Source organism: Eleutherodactylus coqui, chromosome 4 (assembly GCF_035609145.1).
Source record: "Eleutherodactylus coqui strain aEleCoq1 chromosome 4, aEleCoq1.hap1, whole genome shotgun sequence".
NCBI classification, from domain to species: Eukaryota; Metazoa; Chordata; class Amphibia; order Anura; family Eleutherodactylidae; genus Eleutherodactylus; species Eleutherodactylus coqui.
The window spans coordinates 71,644,261-71,669,390 of NC_089840.1; the positions used below are offsets into that span (position 1 = coordinate 71,644,261).

Consider the following 25,130-nt stretch of genomic DNA (forward strand, 5'->3'; position numbering starts at 1 on the left):
TGCGTGATACGTGGCCATGAGTATTGCACTCACAGCCAAATGTGGTCCCTGCCGGATGATCCGTCATTACAAACAACCGTAAGACCTGCAGCATTTTACATACACGTTCGTGGACATGAGGGCTAAGCAACATATGATATACACATTGTATGCAGTTATAGCATGCCTCAGTATGGCACTGCATTAGATAGATACAATTAGAAATGCATAGTCTTATATGTATATAGGTATTACATTAATCTATATAATTACAGGGTTATTACAAATTATCTTCCAGATATGAAACACTCATAATTCACATTTAATTTTCAAAAAATTGCTAATAAAATCATGATAGTTCATTTTTGTGTTTTTTTGTTGAGTAATTCAAAGGAAATCAACAACGCGCTTCCCAACCCAAAAGTAAATAGGAGCTGGGGAGTGTGTGGGTGCCAGGGAAATTGATTGGAAAGGGTTAATCGTACTAAATCGGAAGGAGTCTGGGAGGTTTGATTCCTACCAAACCTTTATGGTCTATCCCATGTTTTACTCCCCCTCTGGTGAAGTTCAAGTATTGTCTGAAAATCTGTCTCTTTTCAGCCCACCGTACGTACGCTCTCCCATAAAGGTTTATGGGAGAGAGTGCACCTAGCGGTCTGAAAAGGGTCAGATTTTGAACAGTGTAGAAACAGGGCAGCGAGTAAAAGAAAGAAAAATAAATAAAAACACACCACTGTATCACCTCCCCAAACAGAATCATAACTTATCTTATAGAACTGTTTGAGGTGTCAGTGCCCCTTTAAGGACTGCGATTCCTCATGAAACTAATTGAATATCAACATACTAGCAAAAAACCTTGAACTCTGCAACCTACATTACAACCACTGGGTGGTGACAAAGACACGTATAGCCTAGACCTCATCTGAGAGCATCACCAAATCAGGTTCTAAAAAGCTGGCTCTCATGGCACTCATTGAGCCAAATGGATATGTGTGAACACATCTGTACATTATAGGACGCCGCCATGATTGGAGAATCATCCTAATAGGCGTTTACTGGTGTCTAAAAACATTCTATGGGCAGCAAATCAAAATGTAATCTAGTCAAAACATAACGCAACAATTCCTTCTTGTTGCCGGTCCGCTGTCTGCAGATACCACTGTGGCCATGAGAGATTATGTTGGTTTGGACGGCACGCCGTAACACATGCATCTGCCAGCGAGACTTGGCGACCCCCAGCAGCAGACTGGGCGCGAGGTGCTGCACTGAGCAGGTTTTAAAGTTCATTCTTGCACTCACAGAACTTTACTTTTAGGGACGATGCCTTAAAACATAGTCATAGTTTATACTTTGCATACACTTCAGACTTATTGGAAAAGATAAGTACACTTGTCTAATGTCCTAGGTATTCCTTTAACAAGGTGTCTGTGGTCCAGGTTCCTGCATAGCAGCTTAGGAAGTACACAGGTGTACTGCCTTCAATGGAGCCACGCCCAGCCAGCTCTTCTCCTGCACTGATCTGTGGAGTACTCAGCAGGCGGGGATTTAAAATCTCCACCTGCTGAATGGGCTGCCTCTGATTGGCTGAGCACTGTAACCAATCAGAGGCAGCTCTAAGTGGTCATTCATTTTAAATCCATGCCTGCTGAATACTCCTTCAGAGCAGTGCAAGAGAAGAGCCGGTTGGATGCGGCTGAGCCCCGGCAGCTGAAGAAAGGTGAGTATTTTTTTTTTAATCACCATGTTTTCTTGTTTTTCAGGGAAGGGCTTATATTTAAAGCCCTTCCCTGCAAAACAATTACAGGATGCCGGCAGCTGGATCCCCTACCGCAACTGTGACAGTTGTAGTGGGGAATTCTTTATTCCCCGCAGGGATGAAGAATTCCTTTGCTGCATCTGTCACAGATGTGGCAGGTGCAGCAGGGAATTCTTTTTCCTCGCGGGGATGAAGGAAACATCTGCCGCATGCTTCATCTCCACGGGGACATAGCAGCGGCGGACAGGTAAGTATTTTATTTTATTTTTTACACTAAAATTTTTCTTTTTTCTTCTGGTATTTTGTGCCGGACCCACAATAAAACCTCTGAAGGGAGGTTCCGTTGCAGATGTGGAACCACTCTTACACATCCAAGTAATCCTATAATTGTTTTCGCATGCCATATTGTACTTTATTTAGGTGGTAGAAGTAGACCGATGGTATTTTTAATATATACAAATCCTAACATTGAGGGAAAAAAAGAGTTAAATTTGTTTTTTAAACTTCCGTATGACCAATATATACATATACTCTGTACTAATTGTCTAGCAGATCTAACATTACCACTAATTTTCTAAGCACATTTGAAAAATGTTTTATGTTTTTGACCAATTTAGGAGAATTACTAATTTATCATTCATTTTTAAAATCTTAACATATATTGCTTTTAATTTTCATTTTTACTTAATTTATGACTTTTAAATGCAAATACCCAGTATTGATGATTAACTGATGTAGTAGCTAATTTATGTAATTATGTAAAAAGGTACTTTCACGTGTAGCAGAATTGGCGATTTTGTTCTCTGGAAAATCTGAGTCAAGTTCCGCATTACACCACTGGTGCCGATTTTGCCATAAATTTTGACGGTTATCCGCAACAAACGTTATCCCTACATTTGAAATGGGTGAAATCAGCTGCGGATCCGTGTCAAAATCCACACCAAATAATGTGGAGTTTGTGGCAGATTTTGGTACGGAAAATCCACAGCTCAAAATAGGCTTATAAAAATGGTTATATGTAGAGATGAACGAGCACGCTCGGTTACGGCTGCTACTTGAGTGAGCATCGCTCTTCTGAAATAACTGAATACTCGTCCAATCAAATGCGCAGTGGGGGGGGGGGGGAGGGGGGAGAGTGAGAGAGATCTCTCTCTCACCCACTCCCCCAGCATTTGCTCGGACGAGTATTCAGTTACTCAAGAAGATCGATTTTCGCTCGAGCAGCAGCCTTAACCGAGCGTGCTCGTTCATCTCTACTTATATGCAATATATCAATACCGAACAAATGGACATAAGTATAAATCAGCTTACAATAAATTAAAAGGAAGGAACAAGAAAGGTTTTATTGTCACATTTAATGTTTTCACCACTTTACTTCAAATCTACATTTTACAAAGTGACCATCGAGTGTCTCATATGACCATTATTTCAAGATATAGCCTTTCGGGTCTTCGGCTCCACTCATGGATAACATTTTCTTTGATGGTAAACTGTCTCTCAGATATTGTTGAAATGCTTCTTTTAGAGTTTGTTAGTAGGAGCCACTTTAAAAAAAAAAACAAAAAACAAAAAAAAAAAAGTAGAAAAGATACCATACCATTTCTTAAAATTTGGAATTCCAATATACAGTCTTTCACAGCAAGTTACTTCATTGAAGTTAAAACTTCCCATAAGCTTAAAAACCCAAAAACAGAAATAAAAACTTTTAGTCTCCTCCTATTACAATCCAGCTCATTTAGGATAAAAATATTATTCTAAAAGATAAATTACAATAACTTTAAACAATTAATAGTCCATTACAAATACCCTCCGTCTTCCCCTCAAAACAATTATTCTTGAAGTCATACAAGGCTAGTCCATTAAAATGTCTTGATATAGGTGAAAGCAAATCTTCTGTTTTATTGTATTGTAATGTTTACATATAAAAGTTGGAAGGAACATTCAAGTTTTAAAGTCTGCACACTGAACCTAAAAATAACAATTTGGAGTGAAACAAGCTGAGCTGTAAACTCCAGGAGGTAGAGGCCATCAGTTTGTATGTACATATACACAGAATATTCAGTGTTTTTTTTTTTCTCAAAGAAGAAAAAAAAAAAAAAAAAAAGAAAAAGATAAAAAAAAAAAAAAATTTTTCAAAAATTTCTACTGTGACATTTCAACACGTCCACAACAGCTCTAAGTACACATATACAATTAGAGATACTCCCTATGTTCAGTTCTAGCCTGGTTTTTGTCTGTCCTTCCTCATGTTGGAACTGTCCAGTGCAAGGAACAAAAAAAGAAATTTAAAAAATAAAAAAAATTCACAAAAAAAACTCTAAATGTGCCAGCTAGTGCGGCTTTGTACAGCGGGATGTGAAAAGGACCTTTACAAAGAAGCCCATCAATGGAATTATTTACACAGATGAATGATGACACATGCCCATGACTGAAAAGGTAAGAAAGAAAGGAAATCTAAGAAAAATAGATTAAATATATATTTTATATATTTATAAGGTGGGGGTGGGACCCAAGTGTCCCCCTCCCCTCTAATCACAGATGCACTCGTTCTAACCACAAACCTTCTGTCTTCACTAGATCAAAACAGCAACACGCTCCTCTAGCACAGTGCTGCAAAGAAGCCATCGAGTGTCGGAGACTGAACACCGGGTGACATCACCGTACTGTGGTCGGCTCCTGTTTTTGGGAAGTACTTCATGATTGGTCTCCAGATAAAATGTTTGTCATTCTTCCTAGCAATTGCTTGTATCAACATAAAATGAGGTTTAGGAATGGCTCAGTATAACAATGTTTTGCACAGTCTTTCATTAAAATATAAATAGAGCAAAAAATTCTTAGAAACTTAAAAAGCGATCTACAGAAACAAAAAAGGAAAAAAAAAAAAAAAAAAATCATTTATTCCACAAAATTTGGTGCAATTGTCAATTTGTTCTGAGCCTTAAAAATTGCTTAGAATTATTAAAAAGTAACCAATTGGGGGGCTTAAAATATCTTAAAACACAACCACTGACTTTGTCGGAGTGAAAGCCACCAGTACGCCATTCTGTCTTAAATAGAATATAGATTTTACATTTAGTGGTTGATAAGTTAAATCTTAATTAAGTAAATAGTACAAGCACGATCAAGCTTCAAGATTGCAATCCCCAGAATCCAGTGGAAAGCTACAGGACATCTTCAGTAGTAAAGTCTTCCAAACTATTCCCAAACCAGTGGAGATGGTGGCATCTCAGATGGCTGAGCAACAGTGGAACTGCAATGGTTAAAGAGCGCAAGAGTTAATCATAGCCATGGTGAACAGTGATCTCATATGCTTATCATTTATACATCTAAAAGGATTTGATTTCTTTGTCTACAAGGACATAACGTTTTTATAATCGGACCTAGAAACCCTTTTCTAGTGGTTGTCCACTGTTAGAAAAACATGGATGCTTTTGCCCGAACGGAGCACTCTCTTGTCCATAGGGTCGTGTGGGGTCTTTCAGCTCAACTCCATTGAGGTGAATGGGAACTCATCTGCAATACCAGACACAACCCACAGGCAATAGTGTTGCTGTGCTTGGAAGAAGGCAGCCATGTTTTTTCTAAACCCGACCACCACCCTTAAAGACCTCTCCAAAACAGGAGTAGTAGTATTTGACCATTTCATCATCCAAGTTACATGGTGACATCTGTAGCCTGTGTCCCAAAGGGGTTTTCCACATATGTTTAGGACAGGCCATGAATGTGTGATCTGTAGGCATCGGACCCTGAAGACTCCCCAATCAACAGAAATCCCACATAAATATAGGCCATCAATTTGTATTCCCACAAACCACTTTAAAGTTTCTCATTTCTACATTCTTGGGGTTTTGCCTATAGTGACTTTTACCTTTGTGATATCCTCATGCTTTTTCCGATTAAAGGGGTTGTTCGAGTTAAGGAAACCCCCATCAACGGGTCCCCCATGCATGAAAATGAAAGATGAGCAGTTACCGTTCACTGGACCGCCATTCATTTTCCACCACCGGCTGCGGTCTCCCTGTGAAGTCGCTTTGCATGCTGAGCCCGCCTACAAACAAGCTGCAGCAGCCAATGATAGTGCTCAGCCATCATGGCTGAGCTCTGGACAATGGCTGCTACATCAGGTTTACAGGACATCACAGCAGTCACAGGAGATGGCGGATGAAAAGGGGAATGTAGACAGGTGAGAAACTGCTGACTGGTTATTTTAGTGCACAGGGAACCTGTTGCCAGGGGTTTCCTTCCCTTTGACAAGCCCTTCAAGGGTCCATTTACAGACCCATTAAAATTCTAGGGTAGAATAGAGCAACGCGCAGCATTATTGTGTAAGGCACAATGCCAGACTCCCAATTACAATCAATGGGGTCCACAGGGGGCCGTCCCAATCCGTTGTACTGTAAAACAAATCCAGCACTTCTGGCATTTTCATTGTTTTGCTCCTACAATGCAGAAGAATGGAAAATGTAGTGCAGATGTGAATAGACCCCAAGGTTTAGTGCAGAGGTGGAGGATTCCCAGTGCCAATTCCACGTCACAAACCAAGGCAATATTACAGTGCAATACATGTGGACGGGGTTTTACAAATTATCTGTGTGGATATACCAGCCGGCTAGATGCTCTAATTCCCAGTTTGCTCATTTTATTTGGGAAATACACAGCTTTCCAACCAGAGATATCGCCTAGTTAATGTACAGGGGTGAAATCTGCAATTCTCCAGCAAAGTTTACAATTAACACAAGTGAACTTTGCCGTATGAAAGATATATGGATTTACACATTGTTCTTGTGTTACTGGACATTTTCTTTTATGTATAGTACCCTTCAGAAGTCTGTAATCCCCTTTAAAATAGAATATATGAAAGAAATTGTCAAAAACATAAATGAGAAGTATGTGTTTGTTGATGGTGAGTTACAAAAACGTAAGGCCCATTTACACGCAAAGATGGTTGCTCAAAATCCACTCAAAAGATAGGAAGATTGACCGTTTTGCGATAGTCTTGCATAAGCTGCTAATGGGCACTAATGCCCATCAGCAGCTTATTACATTCATTACCATGTAAATGAGCCTCCAGGAGCTGTATGCAGAGAACAGCAGGTGGTCTTTTCTCTGCATTCAGCTCCTTTGTTCTGCCATGGGGCTGCAAGTTGAATACAATGTAATCAGCACTCCCGTGGAGAACACAGCATGCGGTCCCTGCTATCAACTCTCCAGCCGAACAATGGATTTTATGCTCCCCAAAATTATCGTTCAGCCGAAAAGCAAACAATGGTAGCATTTACACGCAACGATTTTCGCTTAAAAGACGCATGTAAATGCTACTGTATTTTCTATGTTTTACAGCATCTCGCCTTTCTGCATACCGGTGGGAATTAGCGTTTGTCAGTACCTGCCCATATATCTTTGGGCTTGCAAGTATGGTCTTTTTCAGTTACTTGTGTATGGGCTATCCCTTTTTTAGTGATTTTCTTGCAACGTTAGTGTAAGGACTCACATAATATGAGGATTCTTAATGCAGGTTGTGAGCTCACATATTTGGGCCAAAGTATCAACTAATAGCTCCTATTTGCTGAAGCAGTTTGGCCCAGAGAGATCCTGGGGGAGCCTAGGGTGTCAGTACTCTGTGTGGTACATGCACAAGTCCACTTGATCTAATAGTATGGGCATTATTAATAGGCTGTAAGCCTGCATGGTGCACTACATATACTTGTGGGACTGGCGCTAAATACAAGCCTTATTTAGTATATAATACTAAGCAGCCCCGCCAGCAATGTGTGGTAGGTGTTTGAGTAGTTGTGCATCAGTGCTTCCTCCTCCATGTAGCATTTTGCCTTTCTGCATGCTGCTGGGTAGTGATGTTGGTTACTTCCCTTGCGTCCTTGGCCTTCTAAATATGGCCCTTTTCAGTGAGGTTTGTATGAATTTTACCCCTTCCATTTTTTTTTTCTTACTAATCTGTTGCAAGAAAAAAACAACAAAAAATGCTTCATCTTCCAAAGGACTCTTGGAATCTGGAAATAATGTCAATATATCAAACTGCTTGAAATACCCGCCCTTTGGCTGTATGACGGCCTTGCATACTCTCGCCATGTGGTGAATAAATGTTGAGGTTTATTGGTTGGGATCCTTGGTGGAAACCAAGGGTAACTGATCTAGTAAGTAATATACATACCTTATAAAGCTTTTAAAAGCAGCAGACTGAGGGTTAATGCACAGCGGCACTCGGTTCCCTTTTTGCTGCTCCAAAATGAACTGATGAATGATTTCTGTAGCATGAAAAAAAGTTAGGAAAAAAAAAAAAATCTTTGTGAATAATTTTTTTTAACCAGTGAACATATTCCAATTTTCATTCTCCTCTCTGAAAGCCTATTTCAGAGCGTCCAATGTCAAAATAACCCACTCATAAGCTTATTTAAAAAATGCTTAGTTTTCCAGATAGCCTTGTGTGTCCAATCTTTTTGTTTACAGCAAGTTGGCCAGCCAGGGGACATATGCACTTGCTATTCCCGCTTTACCTGGTGGCCAGGAACTCAGGAGCGCATGCACACTAGGCCCTGGCCCAGCCTCTGCTACCACTATCAATAGAAGGGCTTCTGGGTCGTGCCGCACTCGTTCACCCTGTATAGAGGCCCTTCTTTTGAATTAGAGCACAGTGGTAGTGGTGGCTGGGCCGCGAACTAGTGCGCATGGGCTCCCGAGATCCCGGCCAGCAGATGCAGAGGGATCGGTAAGTGTGCAAGCAGCAGCTACCTCTACTTGAAAGAAGGCAATAGAGTCGAAAAAGTGGACACAAGAATATCTGGAGAACAAGGCATTTTTTAAATAAGAATCCTATTGGGTGAATGGATTTCAAAAACACTGAAATGGGTTTTTTCAAGATGGGAATACCCCTTTAACACTTGAAATATGTTTTGCTACAAAGCAGAATCTTATCAAGTTTAGTCTTGATTTGCCTCTATTCCTTAGAGTTTTTTTTTAAGCTTTGCCATATCTAGAATTACCAGACTTCCATTTCTTCAGGGTTACAGCATTTTTGAAGTCAAGAATATCGCAGTTCCACAGTTTGCAGCACTATTCTTACCGTCAAAAACATCAGACCACCCGTGGAAACGAGATGGACCCCATTATAAAAGTCACTGGGATCTGTAGCAGAACAGACCTCCTACCCCTTAATAATAGGAGGAGATCCTTTTTTTGAGATGAATTCTCTTATTATTTGTGAAATAGTGATCATAAAAATTCATATTTTTTGAAAATTCAAAATGGCAGCAAACAGGACCGATTGAAAGGGATTTACTCTCCACTATAATTATATTTTAAGGATTCTTGCTCCCGGAATGCAATGGTTTGCTCGCATTATTTTGGCCATCTGTCAGACATATGCGACTGCATTGCTTATGTGTGTTTAGACACAAGTACATTCCTTCAAGTAGGAATCCATGACGGTACATCCCCGTCTACCGGAGACGTTACTTACCTTTCACCTGCCGTACAGAACTAAGGTTCTTTTCAAAAGTGTCATCGAATTTTGGATTTGTGATTGGCTCAAAGTCACTGGTGTAGACCCTGCCCGTGGAGGTGGAGAAACAGCATTTGCACATGCAGGTGTGATATCGCAGACGCCCTTCATCCAGGTAGGGGTGAGCCAACGCATCTTTAGCAGATATCCGCTTGGACTGCAGCAGAAGAAAGTTGGGATTTACTTATGTATTTCAATAAAGCTCTAAATACACTGGAAACTATAACTAGAAAACATCTTGTGAAAACCAGGAACTAAACCAAACTTTTCTTAAAGGAATATTACAGATACCCCTTTTCAAAATGTGTCCATTTCCGGCACCCCCAGCATTCAGGACATCTGAAATTCAGACAGAATGGGGGCTGCTAGCCCGGCCATTGTGGCTCATGGAAGGAATAGGATGTCCGAGGCATTATAGCCTCTCCATGCGTTAACTCCTTCACTCCTGAGCCATTCTTGTTTTTCATTTTGTTTTACTCCTCCGTTTAAAAATGAAAATCATAACTTATTTTTCAGTCGACAGCCATCTGAGGGCTCATTTTTTTGTGGGATGACGTATTTTTCAAGGGTACCATTATGAAATGAAAACCACAATTGCACAATTATTATAGCGGGGAAAGACGTTTTTACAGCATACACGGTGCGGCAAAACTGACAGATCACCTTTATTCTGTGGATTAGGATCACGCCGATACCCTATATAGTATTTTTGTTGTACTATTTAAAAAAACCCCGAAAACTTCCAATTCTTTGTCGCCATCCTCTGACTACTAGACTTTCATTTTTCCATCGATTAGGTTGTGTGAAGGCTTGCGTTTTGTATGACGACCGTTGGTTTTTATGGATGCCATTTTGGGGTACATATAACTTTTTGTTCTTTGTTCATTTTTTTTTTTTGGACACAGGGTAATCAAAAAAAACCTGCAATTCTGAGATTGTGTATTTTTTTTTTTCTTTCTTTCTGATGGCATTCACCGTGCAGAATTAACGTTATTTTAGGAGATCAGATTTTTATGGATGTGCCGATAATATATTCTTTATGTACATTTTTTTTTCTAATGGATTTTTAATTTAAGTCCCCAAAGTTGAGTTGAATTTTTATTGTGGAGGGGCCGTTGGGAAGCACCCTCCCTCTGCCAAGCCATTTAAATTCCACTGTTAGAATTGACCATTGCAGTCAATTGCTGGCTGTCAAAGACAGCAGACATCCGCCATGTACGGAGAGGGCTTGGCTCCCTTGGATACATGTACACCCTCTTATAGTAAGGGGTTAATAGGGCAAATTGACAAGTGTTGCCTTCATAAGATAAGCCCTGTAACTTATAGTAGTAGGCAACCATATGCTTTTCGAACACACCATCTACAATAAAATGTTGGCCACATAAAATTAGCCCGATACCCACTCTTGTGAAAGCTTTGGAAAACCGATCATATTTTCTCAGCAGTGAAATGAAAGCTGCGCTGTGATTGGCCGCTATGGGCAACACACAGATTTACTTTTAGACACCTTTCATAAGAGTGTGGTGCCGGGATACTTTTCCGTGGCCCACCTAGTACCACTTCTCTTATACTAGTTCTGTAACCGTCTCTCCACAGTTGATTGTTATAGCCCATGGATGCTTTCTGGGTAATGTATCCATGGACTGACTAAGAAGGACTAAAAACATGGTCTAGATTTAGCCAACCCAAAACCAATCCTCCTCCCACAAGGTTATTTATTTAGTAATAGGGATGGCTGTCTAATCACATGGCTGACACCAGGGTCCGTCCTATTCAGTCAGGACATGGCTGCATCATGCAGGATGTAAGAACGCTTTGTTAAATGCAAGTATATTAAAACACTTTTTGTAAAAAATTCCACGTTTTAAAGAATATGCTCAATAACTTGTGATCCATCCAATTCTACAGAAGATTCAATATGAGAAGCCTCACTACAGCCCTTCCTGAACCTTTCACACAGCAGTGTTGCAGTGTAGCTGTTCACTGACTGTAGGGTGTGACAATCAGAAGCCACTCCCACTTGACGGGCTGCAAGACAAATGCTTCCTGCTTTTTTACATTACATCACAGGAAAAATCTGCACAGGAAACGGCTGAGCTTTGATTTTATGAACTGCATATATGATAATTCAGAAGCGCTGGGAAATGATGCTTTTAGGTCTGAGATTCCCCTCAGGGGATGATACATGATGGGTTAATAATAGGCTTCCCATGAGAGCGAGGGCAACTGTGATGTAGGGAAACTAGAGTGTAGAATACACTGACAGAATTATGTGAATAACCCCATTCTCTATGATATATTGGAGCCGCTACGATGATGAATAAGCAGATTACGTGCTGGCTGCTGAAGATCCTACTTTACCTATACAGACCACAAGGGGGCGCTCAATACATACAGATCCACCAGTTAATTAAATAGTAACTGAATAAAGCCTAAGGAAAAAAAAAAAAAAAAAAAGAAAAAAGTTTGGCATCCTGGTAAGAGAAACAAAAAATAACCTTGTAGACATGATGCCTTTTAATGGCTGACAAAAAAAAAAGTTTTTGTGGCTACATAAGTCTGATGAAGAGGCCCGTGTAGCCTTATAAGCTTACTGAAAGTAGTAGCATTGAATTAACCTTTTCATACCGTGGTACCTTTAATAGGGGGAAAAGAAAAACACATGTCCCTGGGAGAACAATACCTGCCATTAGTACTTGGGTTTTTTTTAGATTTCGCTAATTGGGCTAGTGGTTATCTGCATTATAGCAGTTAGCTAATTTACACCACGTTGTATAGAGCAGAATGCACATCACACACTTGCACACGGGGCATAAGTGTTACCTTATGTAGGACTTTAAATGGAGAATAGTCCTAATGCCTTATGCATTGGCATTCCACTGATACAGCATCAAAGCTATAGATATTAAAGAGCTTTTTTTCCCCAGGCAAATACTATTGATGACGAATCCTAAAGATGGTTTCCAAGCAGTGGACCACAGCCAATCAGCTGTTCGGGCGACCGCTGTCAGCGCACAAAAGGGCATGAAGCAGGAGCGTATAGCTCTGACCCCAGTGTAGTGGCCAGGACTTGTAATTGCAGGCACAGCTCCCAATAAAAATCGATGATATCTGCATCTGCAATTACTAGCGCTGGCCACTACAGAGATCCGAGCACTGCGCTTCTGCTTCATACCCAGTGTTGTGGTGCTGACAGACCAATTAAATATCTGTTTGTGCAGATTTCACTTTCTGTTCTTTGGTAGCATTTGTGCCAGACAGAATAACGTACATTTCCAGGGATTCAGATGGAACCCCTGACAGGCGTTAACATTGTCTGAACAGTTTAATATAGAAACCCGTGATTGTTCCCAGCAAGAGAAACCAAATAATCTTATAGATCTGATACCTTTTAAGGGTTAACAAAAATACGTGATTTTACACAGGCCTTTGAGACCCACATGTATGCCTAACTCTCTCACCCTCACTGCCTCTGGCCTGCCTGAATATGGTGAGCAGGGCTTAAAAAAAACGGAAAGAAACGGAGTTGGGCCGTACGGAAATAAGTCAAAATCCTATAGCAGTCCATGGTAGTTATGGAAAGCAGCACCCTGGATTCAGCGGAGGTCAGACGTATGTAGGTCCCATAGACCAGACCCGCATAAAATCAGACCTTCAAGTCATATCCTTTGTACATGCCATTAAAGTCTTAGCGTGACGAATGCTTAACAGTGTCATCTGTCACCCACAGCCTAGGATAGCATCTGTTTAATGGAGACCTCATGACGTCCACATTTACCAGATGCCATACAGCAGTCGAATTCCTAGGGATGTGAAGTTTTTGCATTCAGCGTTCTATAAAACGGCTACGAGATGATTAATACATTTGTGATACAATGCAAGAAAAGCAAAAAAAAAAAATGTTGCATTCCAAAAATACTTACTGGATCAAAGACCAACATCCTGCAGAGCAGATGAACGGCTTCATGAGTGGCCTGGCTGGACAGTGTATACAAGACAGGAAGAGATGGCTGCAAAAGCAAAAAAAAAAACATGAGATATAACATGTCTGACTAGTGCATTAAAAGTGCTGAGTCGCTTCGGAGCCCTCCAGTTATGCAAGCAGACTGAAATTACCAATTTGGGTGATAGATGCCTGGAGTCAGCCAGCACTGCAGTTCTGTCTCCTCAATTTAATGTCAGCCCCGCACAGTATCGCAGCGAGGATCTTACCGTTTTGAAAGAAATCTGCCCTTGAAAAAGAACTACTGGTACTTTAGGTAATATTTATACTGCTGCAACTACCGTACTGCAAGATTGTGTCAATGCCTGGCACCGGGATCTCAGCACTTCGTGCCTCTGGTGATGAATGGCTGGTATATAGAGCTGACAACTTGCCATCATTCTTGCTGAGCCTACTTCATCAGAGCCTGTGGTCTAATACAGTTCACACCCAGGTTACAAAGTGCTGAAAAGAGGCCGCCGGAATTAACGACGCCGCTGAAAAACTGGGCTTTTTATGAAGCCACATGCCACCCAGGTGCCAAGACGGCAAGAAGTAGTACACGGGTGAGTCGTGTAAAGAGGCTTCCAGCTATAAGAGGGCAGGAAACAAATCATCCTGCCCGACTGGCACTTTATGGGGTCATTTAGTGGGTATATTTGTGCCTCCTATTTAAGTTTTATTAGGCTGTAAGATGGTAAAAGGTAAAAAAAAAAAAATAGGTTGACTGGAGGAAGGAAGGTTCCTTTTCAGATGGAGGATGAAAACCAACCATCCTCTAGCCCCATTTTATATTTCAGCTCATCCTTCTGCATTCTATGTCCAAAATGAGAAATTTACTAGATCAGAAGGAAAACGTCAGTGGGAAAAAACAGAATTTTCCCCGCTGGGTTGGAAAACTACAGCGGCCCGCTGCTAGGGTGGCCCGCTGCTAGCAGTCCACGCAAGAGACTAAGCCTTAGGAGTTTGGGATTTGAATGGCGGTACATTTCCTCTTGAGCTGTCCTGTAAATCATTGTGGAGCGCTGAAGTACACTGGATCTATGGCTTCATTCAATGCAGCCATGCAAATACGTAGCCTTCCCACCAAGGTTTCATACGAGCACTTTTTTAATACTCCCACAACTTCCTTCAGTATATTATAACCCAATAATCTTGGTACAAAAGAAATAGATTTGTCTGTCCAGGTGAGATCAGTCAGCAGACGCAGTCTACAGAACTGAAGCCCCGCTGCCACCAAGCACCCACCTCCAACAAAATCCATGGAGGCAATGTAATGCGGGTTGACAGCTGGTGGACACGGGTGAAGGGGGAAAACAAAGCTTTACACACGTCTACAATGCTGGTATTTGCAAGGAGGTTACACAGTGCAGAGGACATGTATAGCCTTGCAGGGTTTAACAGAATGTGTTACGCACTATGGGCAAGGTGGGCCAAGAAAACTCAAACCCATGTCGCACTTGCAAACCTGGCTTTTCTGCTGTGAGTGCGACGTCACATTTTTGGTGAGAAAAACATATTGTGTCACTTCAACATGCGATTGCATTTTTTATGAATGTGAAAATCGCATGTTTCAATAGGAAAAATAAAAGGGGAGGAAAAAAAAACAAACAAAAAACAAAATTGCATCACACTTTCTTAAAAAAAAAAAAAGCAGGCATGCTGCTATGCAAATTCTTCTTCTACCTACGACTTCACAGCAGAAATAGCTGCTGTCCTCACATGGGATTTTCCCCAAAGCGGGTGACCTCATGCCAACAATATTTCCCACCGTTATTTACCTTATGGGCTTTTATGTTTTTCTTCAATGATTTTTCTGAGTTGCGAGAGAATGGCGCAAATGTTATATAATGGAAAATCCACATCACAACAGTTCTTATGCCAACACCACAAAAACTGAATCCTTGGCGCCCTGCGGTGATCCTACACGGTCTACCCGCGGCAGACTTTTATACGTTTTTCTTTTCCATTTACATAGTGAAATAGGTTGTGGAAACTAAAAGCACAATCAGCCAAATAGCTAATCCTGACAATCATCACATATTTTGCCTTGAAAGGAGCTGTCAAACATGAGAGACAAACTGTCCTACTTTCCTAGATCTGTCCATCAGGCTCCATTTCACTGGTCTACATCAGGATGGCACATTGGAAGGGCGGTGCCCTCTGTTGGAGGCACAGTATAAGTGACAGTGGCAATCATGCCCCCGATGCCACATCAAGTCACAGGATTCTGTGCTCATCATATGGTGTCCCTGGATTTTGTGCAGCGCTGCATTTCTATGCTTCTGAGCAAAAAAACCCCAAAACAATAAACTTGACAATATTCAACTTTCTCAGTTTTCACACTGAATCACATGGAGGAAAAATTATCCTAACTGGTACATTAAATATTAACCCTTTCCAATCCACTGTCTGACCTCTGAAGACATTATGATTTAAGGCTGTACAGTTCTGATGTTGGAAGACGTCCGTCGGGGTTCTCTTACTGTATATTGCCAGCCTCTCTGCTGCCTATCCAATGTGTCACCTCATGCAGTACTGGCTTTAGCCAGCAGATAGCGCCGTTGTACGAGCTATATGATGTTTTGTATAACGGCAGAAAAAGAGTAAACCCCCTAGGAAAACCAGAATACAAATTGGACTGGAAAGGGTTAAAGTTGTCTATAGCCACCAACCATCTTCCAGGTCTTATATTTAAGAGGCCCATGAAAGAAGACATCTAACTGGACGTCATGAGCATTTGCCATTTTTCCTTTGCATCGGTCTTGATCAATCTTCCCATTGGGTGACTCTCCCAATATGGTCAACTTTGGAGTAGAAAACAGGACTCTACGGTGGAACATATTTTAGGTCAATGAGGTCTGTTGGGAACAGTCAGTGAAATCTGCTGCAGATCTGCCCCAAGTCAGTTGTATGTGAACATGTCCTAAAGGGTCACGGATAGATCAGGGACCAATAACTCTCCGAACATTCATTCAACCAATTGTCAGTTTGCGTGAAGGTGCCAGTAATTAGCCAGAAAAACGTTCCTCTGTTGAATTATCCATCTTCTATGGGGCACCAAAACTCATCTGTTAGCAGCACATCGCTCTGTGTAAAAATGGGTGCAATGCTGACAATAAACTGCCAGAATGATCATACTAATGGTGATCATTTGGGCATATACAGATGTGTGAATAACTCCATGTTTAACCCTTTCCAATCCACTGACGTCTTCCTACATTCTGATTGAAGCTTGTACAGCTCCAATGCCAGAAGACGTCTGAGAGGGTATTCTTACCCTCTATTGCCAGCCACTCCGCTGCCGGAGTCTCTCTGGCGCACACACACTGGCTTCAGCCAGCAGTTGGCACTATTGTATAACAGCAAAAAGAGAAAGCCTTTAAGGAAACCCTGAATCCAAAATTGGATTGAAAAGGGTTAAAAAAAACTAAGCGAGCACAAAAAAACCCCAAAAACGTGAAGACCTCAATCTGTGCCCTTTCCTGGCAGAAGATCAGCTGGTATAAAAGCACCTTATGGTGGAAAATGATGGATAGAATTTCTATTAACTTGGTAGAGCAGAGAAACGTATTTATATTTCTATGCTTTTTACATTCTGCCCCACATTTCTGATCTAATCCGGAATGAGCGCACATAGATCTAGCTGATCATGATGACGGACTGGATCAGACATCCCTGAATTCTACTCCCCTTTGCTCCTCTCCAGATTTTATGTCCTTGTACTATTGCAGCGCAGCCATAACATTCCAGTTCAATTTGGAAGTATAATAGACTTTTTTTCTTCTCATTGGCTTCAATGATTCCTGATGTAACGGCCCATTCCTACGCTCCTGAAAAAAAACTAACTGGTTTATTGAATTTCTAGTTTCTTGTGCTTACTGATTAAATTGTAGGCATCGCTCTCGTGGACGTTGCGTTTCCTGCTCTAATGGCTCCGATCACCCTATTCCTTCACCATCGGTTGGTCCTGCCGCTCGCAGCTTTTCAGCGCTGACAGATGGGGACTGTGGCTTAAGGGTTGGTAATACTCAGATTTTCTTTGCCTGCTGGGAAATGGATTTCTCTATTTTTTTCCCCTGTAACTATGTTTTTTTTTGTTGTTTGTAGAGTGACCCATTGCTTGGCTTATGACAAGCCTTCTGGTTACAAGGCAGGGATATTGTCATTTGGGCAAGGTGCCAAACTGATGCCCTGCATTATCTGTCCTGTTGGAGTATTAATGGAATCAGATCACAATAAATGAAAGTGACAGCACGCTGCATTCCACAGTAAAGCACAACTGGGTCAGCTAAAATAAACACATGATAATGGCAGCGCACCCTTAAAACGCAAAGGCCATGCTTTCCACGGATCTGGGTTTTTGTGAAGGAGCAAACATAGTTGCCCATTTGCAAATGTCAAGTTTCTTGGCAGTGAGTAGTGGCTTGTCCAACAATGGATGTACCCCCGTAGCAACCAACCAACACCCACTTGTGTCAAACCATCTAAGGAGTTTTTCTGACCAGATCTGGACTGTATGAAGTCACAGTCAATCTTCTGAACTCAAAAAAAGCAGCAAATATGGGTGTCAGGATGAAAAGTGCTTCTGAAGTGGTTGAGTGAAAATGCATCTGAAAAGCTTGACCGCTGGAGAAGCCATTAGCTGGCTTACTACGCAAATAAACAGCACTGACCCAGCTATGGAATAATCTGCCCTTTATCACATGGAGGCAACACAATTATATGGGACAAAGAGGGGGAAAAAAAAAAAAGTTAAATATGGCAGCATTTTTTAATTCTACACCACTAAATGAACCCTTAATACATAGGCATAATAGTACAAATAACTAGTAAGCGTGTCATTAACTGTGTATCGATTTCATTCTCTCTCTCAGACAGAGAAAGGAACGGGTATTTAAAGTAAAAGGAGTGCGGTGATGCGGTGGCGGCCGCTTGCTCCGTAAGACCACCTCTCGTGATGCGTGCATCTGGTCATATCTGTATCCAGCTTCCACTGATCTGATGACATCCACGTCCCTAAAGTGGCTGTGCCAAGGATTAAAGAGAGGAAAACCACAACTAATAGCCACTGCACAAGAACTCGACAGCTGCCCGGTCGGGCCGCCATATGCTCGCCTCTGATGCAATTTGTCGTGCACGCTGCCTATAATCAGGTTTACAGTAATGCTGGGTTTACAGACGTTTCTTCTTTTGCATTTTTTATGCTCTGCTAATACTAGTAAGTATAGAGAGTTTCTATAAATCGAAGGTCTATAAGGTGGCCCGCGGCCGTAGAACCACAAATAACGAACAATGCGAGAAGTGGGAGATCAGCGGTGTTATGTCCGAGTATCCCGGGTGCCCTGTAATCCCATGCAGAAGGGGTGTGTAGATTAAACGAGAATCGATGGGGGGGGGGGGGGATTATGAATGGCCCTGTTTAATGAGTGCAGATTAGAGATGAGCGCGCGTACTCGGCCACGCCCCTTTTTCGCCCGAACACCGCGATTTTCGAGTACTTCCGTACTGGGGCGAAAAGATTCGGGGGGCGCTGTGGGTGAGTGGGGGGTTGCAGCGGGGAGTGAGGGGGAGAGAGAGAGAGGGCTCCCCCCTCTTCCCCGCCGCTACCCCCCGCTCCGCCACGCCTCCCCCCGCCCCCCCGAATGTTTTCACCCGAGTACGAAAGTACTCGAAAATCGCGGTGCTCGATCGAGTAATTACTCGAAACGAGTATACTCGCTCATCTCTAGTGCAGATCAATTAGCGCTCGTTACTAGCATTGTATGTGGAAGAATCATGGCTCATCCAGTGGTTGTCTCATACAATAGCATTAGGCGGTAGGACATCTCGGTGTGTACATAGGGAGATCTGCCGGCAACATGCAAGCATTTTTATGCTTGGATACAAGACCAATTTAGTCGACAAGCAAGCAGTTTCTTATCGAGGGCACAAACAGGCTGATTGGGCACAAATGTTTTTACCCAATTGACCCACATAAAAGCGCTCGACTCTACGTTTCTGAAGAAATTACATTAAAACAATGATTTCACTGGACACAATCTTGCAGATCTGCTAATCAGAATGCGCCAGAATTCCGCCTCCTCTTGAATTAATATTGTGATCCATATACCATGTGCCACATTTATTACGCTTTAGGTACTTTTTGCATGGTTTCGGGGAAAAAAAACAAAACGGTGTGGCTCAGTGGAAATGGGTCTTGCTTAACCCCTTAAGGACCTATATATAGGTCGCAAGGAGCTGTATGACGTGGGCTGGGGAGCAGAGCTCGTTGCATATCCAGTGGCTATCAGCTGCTTAAGACAGCTGCCTACAATGGCTGCATTCAGCGTCGGCTCCGTTCGCAGTCGTTTAACTGTTAAAGTGCTACGGTCAGCGCAGACCATGGAGTCCCAGCAGCTGGCCGCAGGAGCGCCCCTCTCCAAGCATCTCATCATCCCGCCTGCGATGCAATTGTGGAAACTGATGGATTCTCATGACAGCCTGGAGCCTTGTGAAAGCTCCCAGGGCTTTTCGTGTATTTCAGGCTATTAAGCCTTCCCTGCAGCCGGTCACAGAGCGCCAAAGATATGCTGAGTTGTTCTGCAATTTGCTGATCGCTAGACACAAAAGGAGGATACCATTTACCTCTTCTCCATAGTAGACAATAGGGATATTGGTATTAACCCCTTCTCTATCCTGGACTAAAGATACTGCTATTAACTTTTCCAGTGCCTTAGACTTCACTGTTTGTTGGCGTTAACTCCTTTACTAACATGAAAGTGGCAGCTTATCTCTAGAAGTCCCAGGGTAGTAGGGTGTATGGGTGTAAAAGGATGAACAATGCTTGAGACCACCCTCTATGAGCCAAAGTCACCACCCTCTGGAGGACCGGGCATCTTTGCAGTTATCCTGGGAAAACTACAAACTGTTCCTACACTTGGGCCCTCCCCGTTGTCCATGTCAGCAATACAGGGGGCAATACAGTTCTATTTCAGTCAGGTAAGCAAATCCTAAAAATGTGCCGTATGCTAATTTCGGTCCAGATAGTAAAGTAAATAGGTTTTCATTGCATTCTGTAAGCAGTAATGGCAAGTGATAAGTGTGAATCCTGGATGCAGTAATTCTGCAATAAGCGGCTTCTTTGGACACCAAGACTGAGGCAGAAATGTTTAATTACAAGGCAAAGCACATCTGATGCCAATCCGAGGTGCCCGCTCAGTGGTTTGGCCGTTATCAGCTGCTGAAATATTACCATTGTGCATTTAGCCTTGAAGAAACTGTACGGAAAATAATGTCAGAGCTAAGGTTTTTTTGTTTGTTTTTTTAAATACACTTTTTTTACCCCTTCTATTTACTTGTACAGATGCATAATTTCCAATCGACTTAGTTTAATAACTCGTACAAAAAATCTGGGATTACCTGTTTATGAGGACCCCTGAGTATATGTGCCTTGGCGCCTTCACACGCTGTCCTCATTGCTTCAAGTGATGGTGTTCCCAACAAATCTGTGATCAAGTCCAACTGTGAAATCAACAAAAACACACCGTGAGCTCGAGTCTACTTTCGGTTGCAAGAACTTTACCCGAATTGAATCTGACACCTGCAGATACTCAATAGCTTTTCTGGCTTTGACTTGAAACGGCATTGAAGCCACCTGTATAATGCAGCTGCGTTTCCAAACAGGCCCTAAAGCACCATAGCTATTAAATGTTCTGCAGCTCACCCGGGACATCGGGCGTCCTTTGCATGTATGTAAAACAGATACAAATATTACTAGTACTATAACCTGCAGCAGTTGGACAGTCGGCTCAACATAATTCCCAAGAGGGGAGCATCGCTGGAGCCCTTTTGGTAAAAGTTTTTCAATGAAGAGTACAGTCAACACTAGACTGCAGCTCAAGGAAATGAAGAACAGGTTAGTTAAGGGAGACTCCATGCCGCAGCGGCATTGTAGTGTACAAAGTTCGGTAATCAATCCATTACAGTCACAAGGCTATGTACATCTCCAACCTCATGGATGACCATACACCACCACCCCCAGGTGATAGATGAACCCCCGAAAATTGGTCAGGGCATTAAAGGGTCAACAGCTCCGATGAGCGGCGCGACTTATCGGAGCTGTTGCGGGCGGATGTCAGCTGTAAGAAACAGCCGGCAGCCACGCTGTATAAAGCAGAATCGACCCCTGATCCCCCTCCATAAAAACCCCGGTACAGACATACATGCAAATGCACTTACAAACAGACTCCTGAAACGGAACGTGTTCGTAAGTAGGGGACTCTATCTATACGCCATATTTTTTGCTTTATAAGACGGACCTGATAAGACGCACCTAGGTTTTGGAGGAGGAAAATAAAAAAATATATATTTTGAACTCCCCCAGACCAGGCAGGGAGGTATTACAGGAGGAGTAAAGAGCAGCAGCAGTTGTGTATGTGTGTGTATATGTGTGTGTATATGTGTGTGTATATGTGTGTGTATATATGTGTATATGTGTGTGTGTGTGTGTGTGTGTGTGTGTGTGTGTGTGTGTGTGCGTGCGTGCGTGCGTGCGTGCGTGCGTGCGTGCGTGCGTGCGTGCGTGCGTGCGTGCACACACACACTTTCTGGACAGAATTTGTGCTCCTTATAGAGAAATTGGTGAGGATTCCAAATTTGTGCTCAGATGTCGTCAGGGCAGATTTATGGATAATAACTAGAGACGAGTGAGCACGCTCGAATAAGGCAGTTACTTGAGCGAGCATTGCTCTTCTCGAGTAACTGCATTCTCATCCGAGCAGGCTCGGGGGGGGGGGGGGGGGGCGGCGGTAGTGGAGAGAGAGAATGCAGTTACTCGAGAAGAGCAATGCTCGCTCAAGTAACTGCCTTATCCGAGCGTGCTCGCTCATCTCTAATAACCTTAACGCTGGGTTCACATGGGGCAGATTTGCCGCGGAAATTCCGTGCAGAATTTCGCTGTGGCAAATCCGCATGCGGCTACTAATCCCGGGATTAGCCAGCCAAGTGGACAAGATTTCTCAAAAATCTCGTCCACACGGGACGGCAAATCCGCTGGGGCTAAGCTGGCAGAAGCCGCTGCTGCGCCGCAGATTTGCCGATCGCAGCATGTCCATTCATTTCCGGCCTGGCCGCAGTGGAAGAGCGAGCGGCCCGGCCGCTTCAAAGCCGCCGCGGGTTTTGCCGCGGCGGTTCTCCCGGGAAGTTGGATGCAATGTTTGCATAAGGCACATATCTTATGTCCACCAGTGTTCTCCCTTGGAATATTCCAGTAGTGATCAGTCGGCATCGCCGGCATCTACTTTCCTCCATACAGTTTTTCAATTGCACGTATGTCCTGCTGAAATCCTTCACCATCATCATCCGATAAGACAACTGCATCTCTGCAGGAAGTAATGTTAGGTAGTTTCGATAAAGGAGGCCGGAGGTTTAGTGGTCAATATTCTCTAACAAAATCATACAATACTAATTACCCTACTTTTGTCTATAACTTCATTATCTATTCTGACAGACAATTTAGATTGCTGTTTTTGGATTCAGCACCCTGAATATAGGCAAGAATATTTTTTACACAGGAAAATACACCCTTGTAATACACTTTCATGGATAAAAAATACTTCATCCAACTATCAGATGAAAATTTTAAACGCAGGAGCAGACCTCTTTCCACGCGACAGTGTCTATATGGTCCTTATAGACGGGACGAGCCAGTGAGCAAACGATGCCAACACTTGTCCCAGTGATGCTCGCTCCTGTCCTGTTAACACAGGAGTATCGCTGGCATCGCTCACAGCACTGCTGGAATTGAGGCAGAGCGGACCAGGGAGCGTTCTCCCCCCCTCCCATCCCCCGCCTCTAGTCACAATAAGCAGACAGTCGTTCAGAAGTGAACGACTGCTGTTTAACACTGAATGGCTCGTCGTCCAGTTTTCTGCATGCAGAAACGTAACGACTCAACAATTTCTGCTTCAGTTGCTGCATGCATTTATTCAAGTGCACGAATTCAAGTCTCTAGGTCCAGATGAATTACATCTTAGGATACTGAAGGAAGCAGCAGAAGTAACGGCTGAACCACTTGCCGTAATCTTTGAAATGTCCTGGAGAGCAGGAAAAGTCCCAGAAAATTGGAGAAAGGCAAATGTTGTCTCTAGCTTAAAAAAAAACAAAACTACAGGCCTGTGAGCCTGACTTCTATACCGGGTAAGATCTTGAAACAAATTAAACCGTATGCATGCAAGTACTTAGATAAGAATGGATTAACCAGATTAATCATGCCAGGCTAATATAATTTCCTTCTATTACAGAATCACAGACTGGGTTGATCAGGAGAATTCAGTAGAGCTAGTATATCTTGACATTAGTAGAGCATTTCACAAAGTTTTGCATACCATCCTTATTGGAAAAAATGACCAAATAAAGGATTGCCACGGCAACTTAGGTGGATTCACAACTCTGTGTGATCGTACTCGAAGAATGATCATAAATGGCTGCACATCCAATTGAAAGAATGTGTCAAGTGGGGTACCAAAAGGTTCTGCCCTGGGCCTAGTATTGCTCCACATTTTTATTATTGATCTAGAGGAGGGAATTGAGGGGAAATTGATCTAGTTTGACAACAACATAAAGCTAGGAGGGATGGCCAACACTGGACAAGAGAGGATTCAAAAAGACCTGGACAAACTAGAACAGTGGGTGGCGACTAACAGAATAGTATTTAATAGGGAAAAATGCAAAGTACTACATTTGGGCAAGAAAATGAAAATAGCACATGCTGAATGGGAGGAATTGGGCTAAGAAACAGCACATGTGAAAAAGACTGAACAAGAGTCAACAGTGTGATGCAATATCAAAAAAAGGCTAACACAATTCTGGGATGTATTAAGAGAAGCATAGAGTCTAGATCACCTGAATTAATTATCCCCCTCTACTCTTCCTTGGTCAGACCTCATACGGAATACTGTGCCCAGTTCTAGGCTCCCCAATTTAAAAAAGTCATATTGACAAACTGGAGCAAGTTCAGAGAAACGTTACCAATATGGTGAGTGGTCTGCAAATCATGTCCTATGAAGAATGGGTAAAGGTTCTGAGAATATTTAAGCTTGAAAAAAAGAAGGCTGAGAGGAGACTTAATAGCGTCTACAAATATCTGAAGGGTTGTCACACTGCAGAGGGATCAGCCCTATTCTCATTTGCACAAGGAAAGACTAGAAACAACGGGATGAAACTGAAAGGGGGGAGACACAAGTTAATATTAGAAAAAAACTTTGACAGTGAGGGTGATCAATGAGTGGAACAGGTTACCACAGGAGGTGGCGAGTTCTCCTTCAATGGAAGTGTTCAAACAAAGGCTAGACAAATATCTGTCTGGGGTGATTTAGTGATCCTGCACTGAGCAGGGGGTTGAACTAGATGACGATTAGGGTTCAGATTCCCGCAGGAGCACATAAAGGGCCATTAGTTGACTAAAACGATCAGTATTAGATTTCACTTAATAAAGAATTGTTTTGGTTGAAATTGTCCATCTGCATCAACTCTCGGGTCCTTTGACATGGAGCAATTTGCTCTCGTATACAAGCACTGATTAACTAGATTGCTGCTAGTGTATCTGGCCTTTATACAAATAGATTCAGACTCCATGCAAGACAAAGCAAAAATCAATCAATCATCGCTGTTGGCGGCACATTCTCCATTCACAGGAGATATGCAGCAGACAATTCTTTTCGGCAGCACAGAATATGTGATGAGCTGATAAACAAGTATTTGCTTGCTCATCGGTGCAGCTTTACATAGTCTGGCAGTTCATCAAGCGGGCGAACGTGTCTAATTGTCAGCCCATGTAAAAGGGCCTGTAGTCGAATATGTATGGGCCCCTTTATGTGGGTCTTCAGCCTACTGCAGTTAGTGACAGGCAACTGGTT

At 42.5% G+C, this 25,130-nt stretch overlaps 1 protein-coding gene across 1 annotated transcript in view; it reads right to left on the reverse strand.

Moving 5' to 3' along the window:
• Positions 1 to 3,071: 3,071 nt before the first annotated feature.
• Positions 3,072 to 25,130, reverse strand: part of NLK (nemo like kinase) — a 145,403-nt gene continuing 123,344 nt past the window's right edge. The window contains exons 7-11 of the mRNA XM_066599640.1: positions 20,635 to 20,736; positions 13,175 to 13,261; positions 9,210 to 9,408; positions 7,905 to 7,998; positions 3,072 to 4,985 (exon numbers count right to left, since the gene is read on the reverse strand). Coding sequence (XP_066455737.1) covers positions 4,931 to 4,985; positions 7,905 to 7,998; positions 9,210 to 9,408; positions 13,175 to 13,261; positions 20,635 to 20,736 — 537 coding nt within the window. The 3' untranslated portion in view covers positions 3,072 to 4,930. The remainder of the gene's footprint in view (positions 4,986 to 7,904; positions 7,999 to 9,209; positions 9,409 to 13,174; positions 13,262 to 20,634; positions 20,737 to 25,130) is intronic.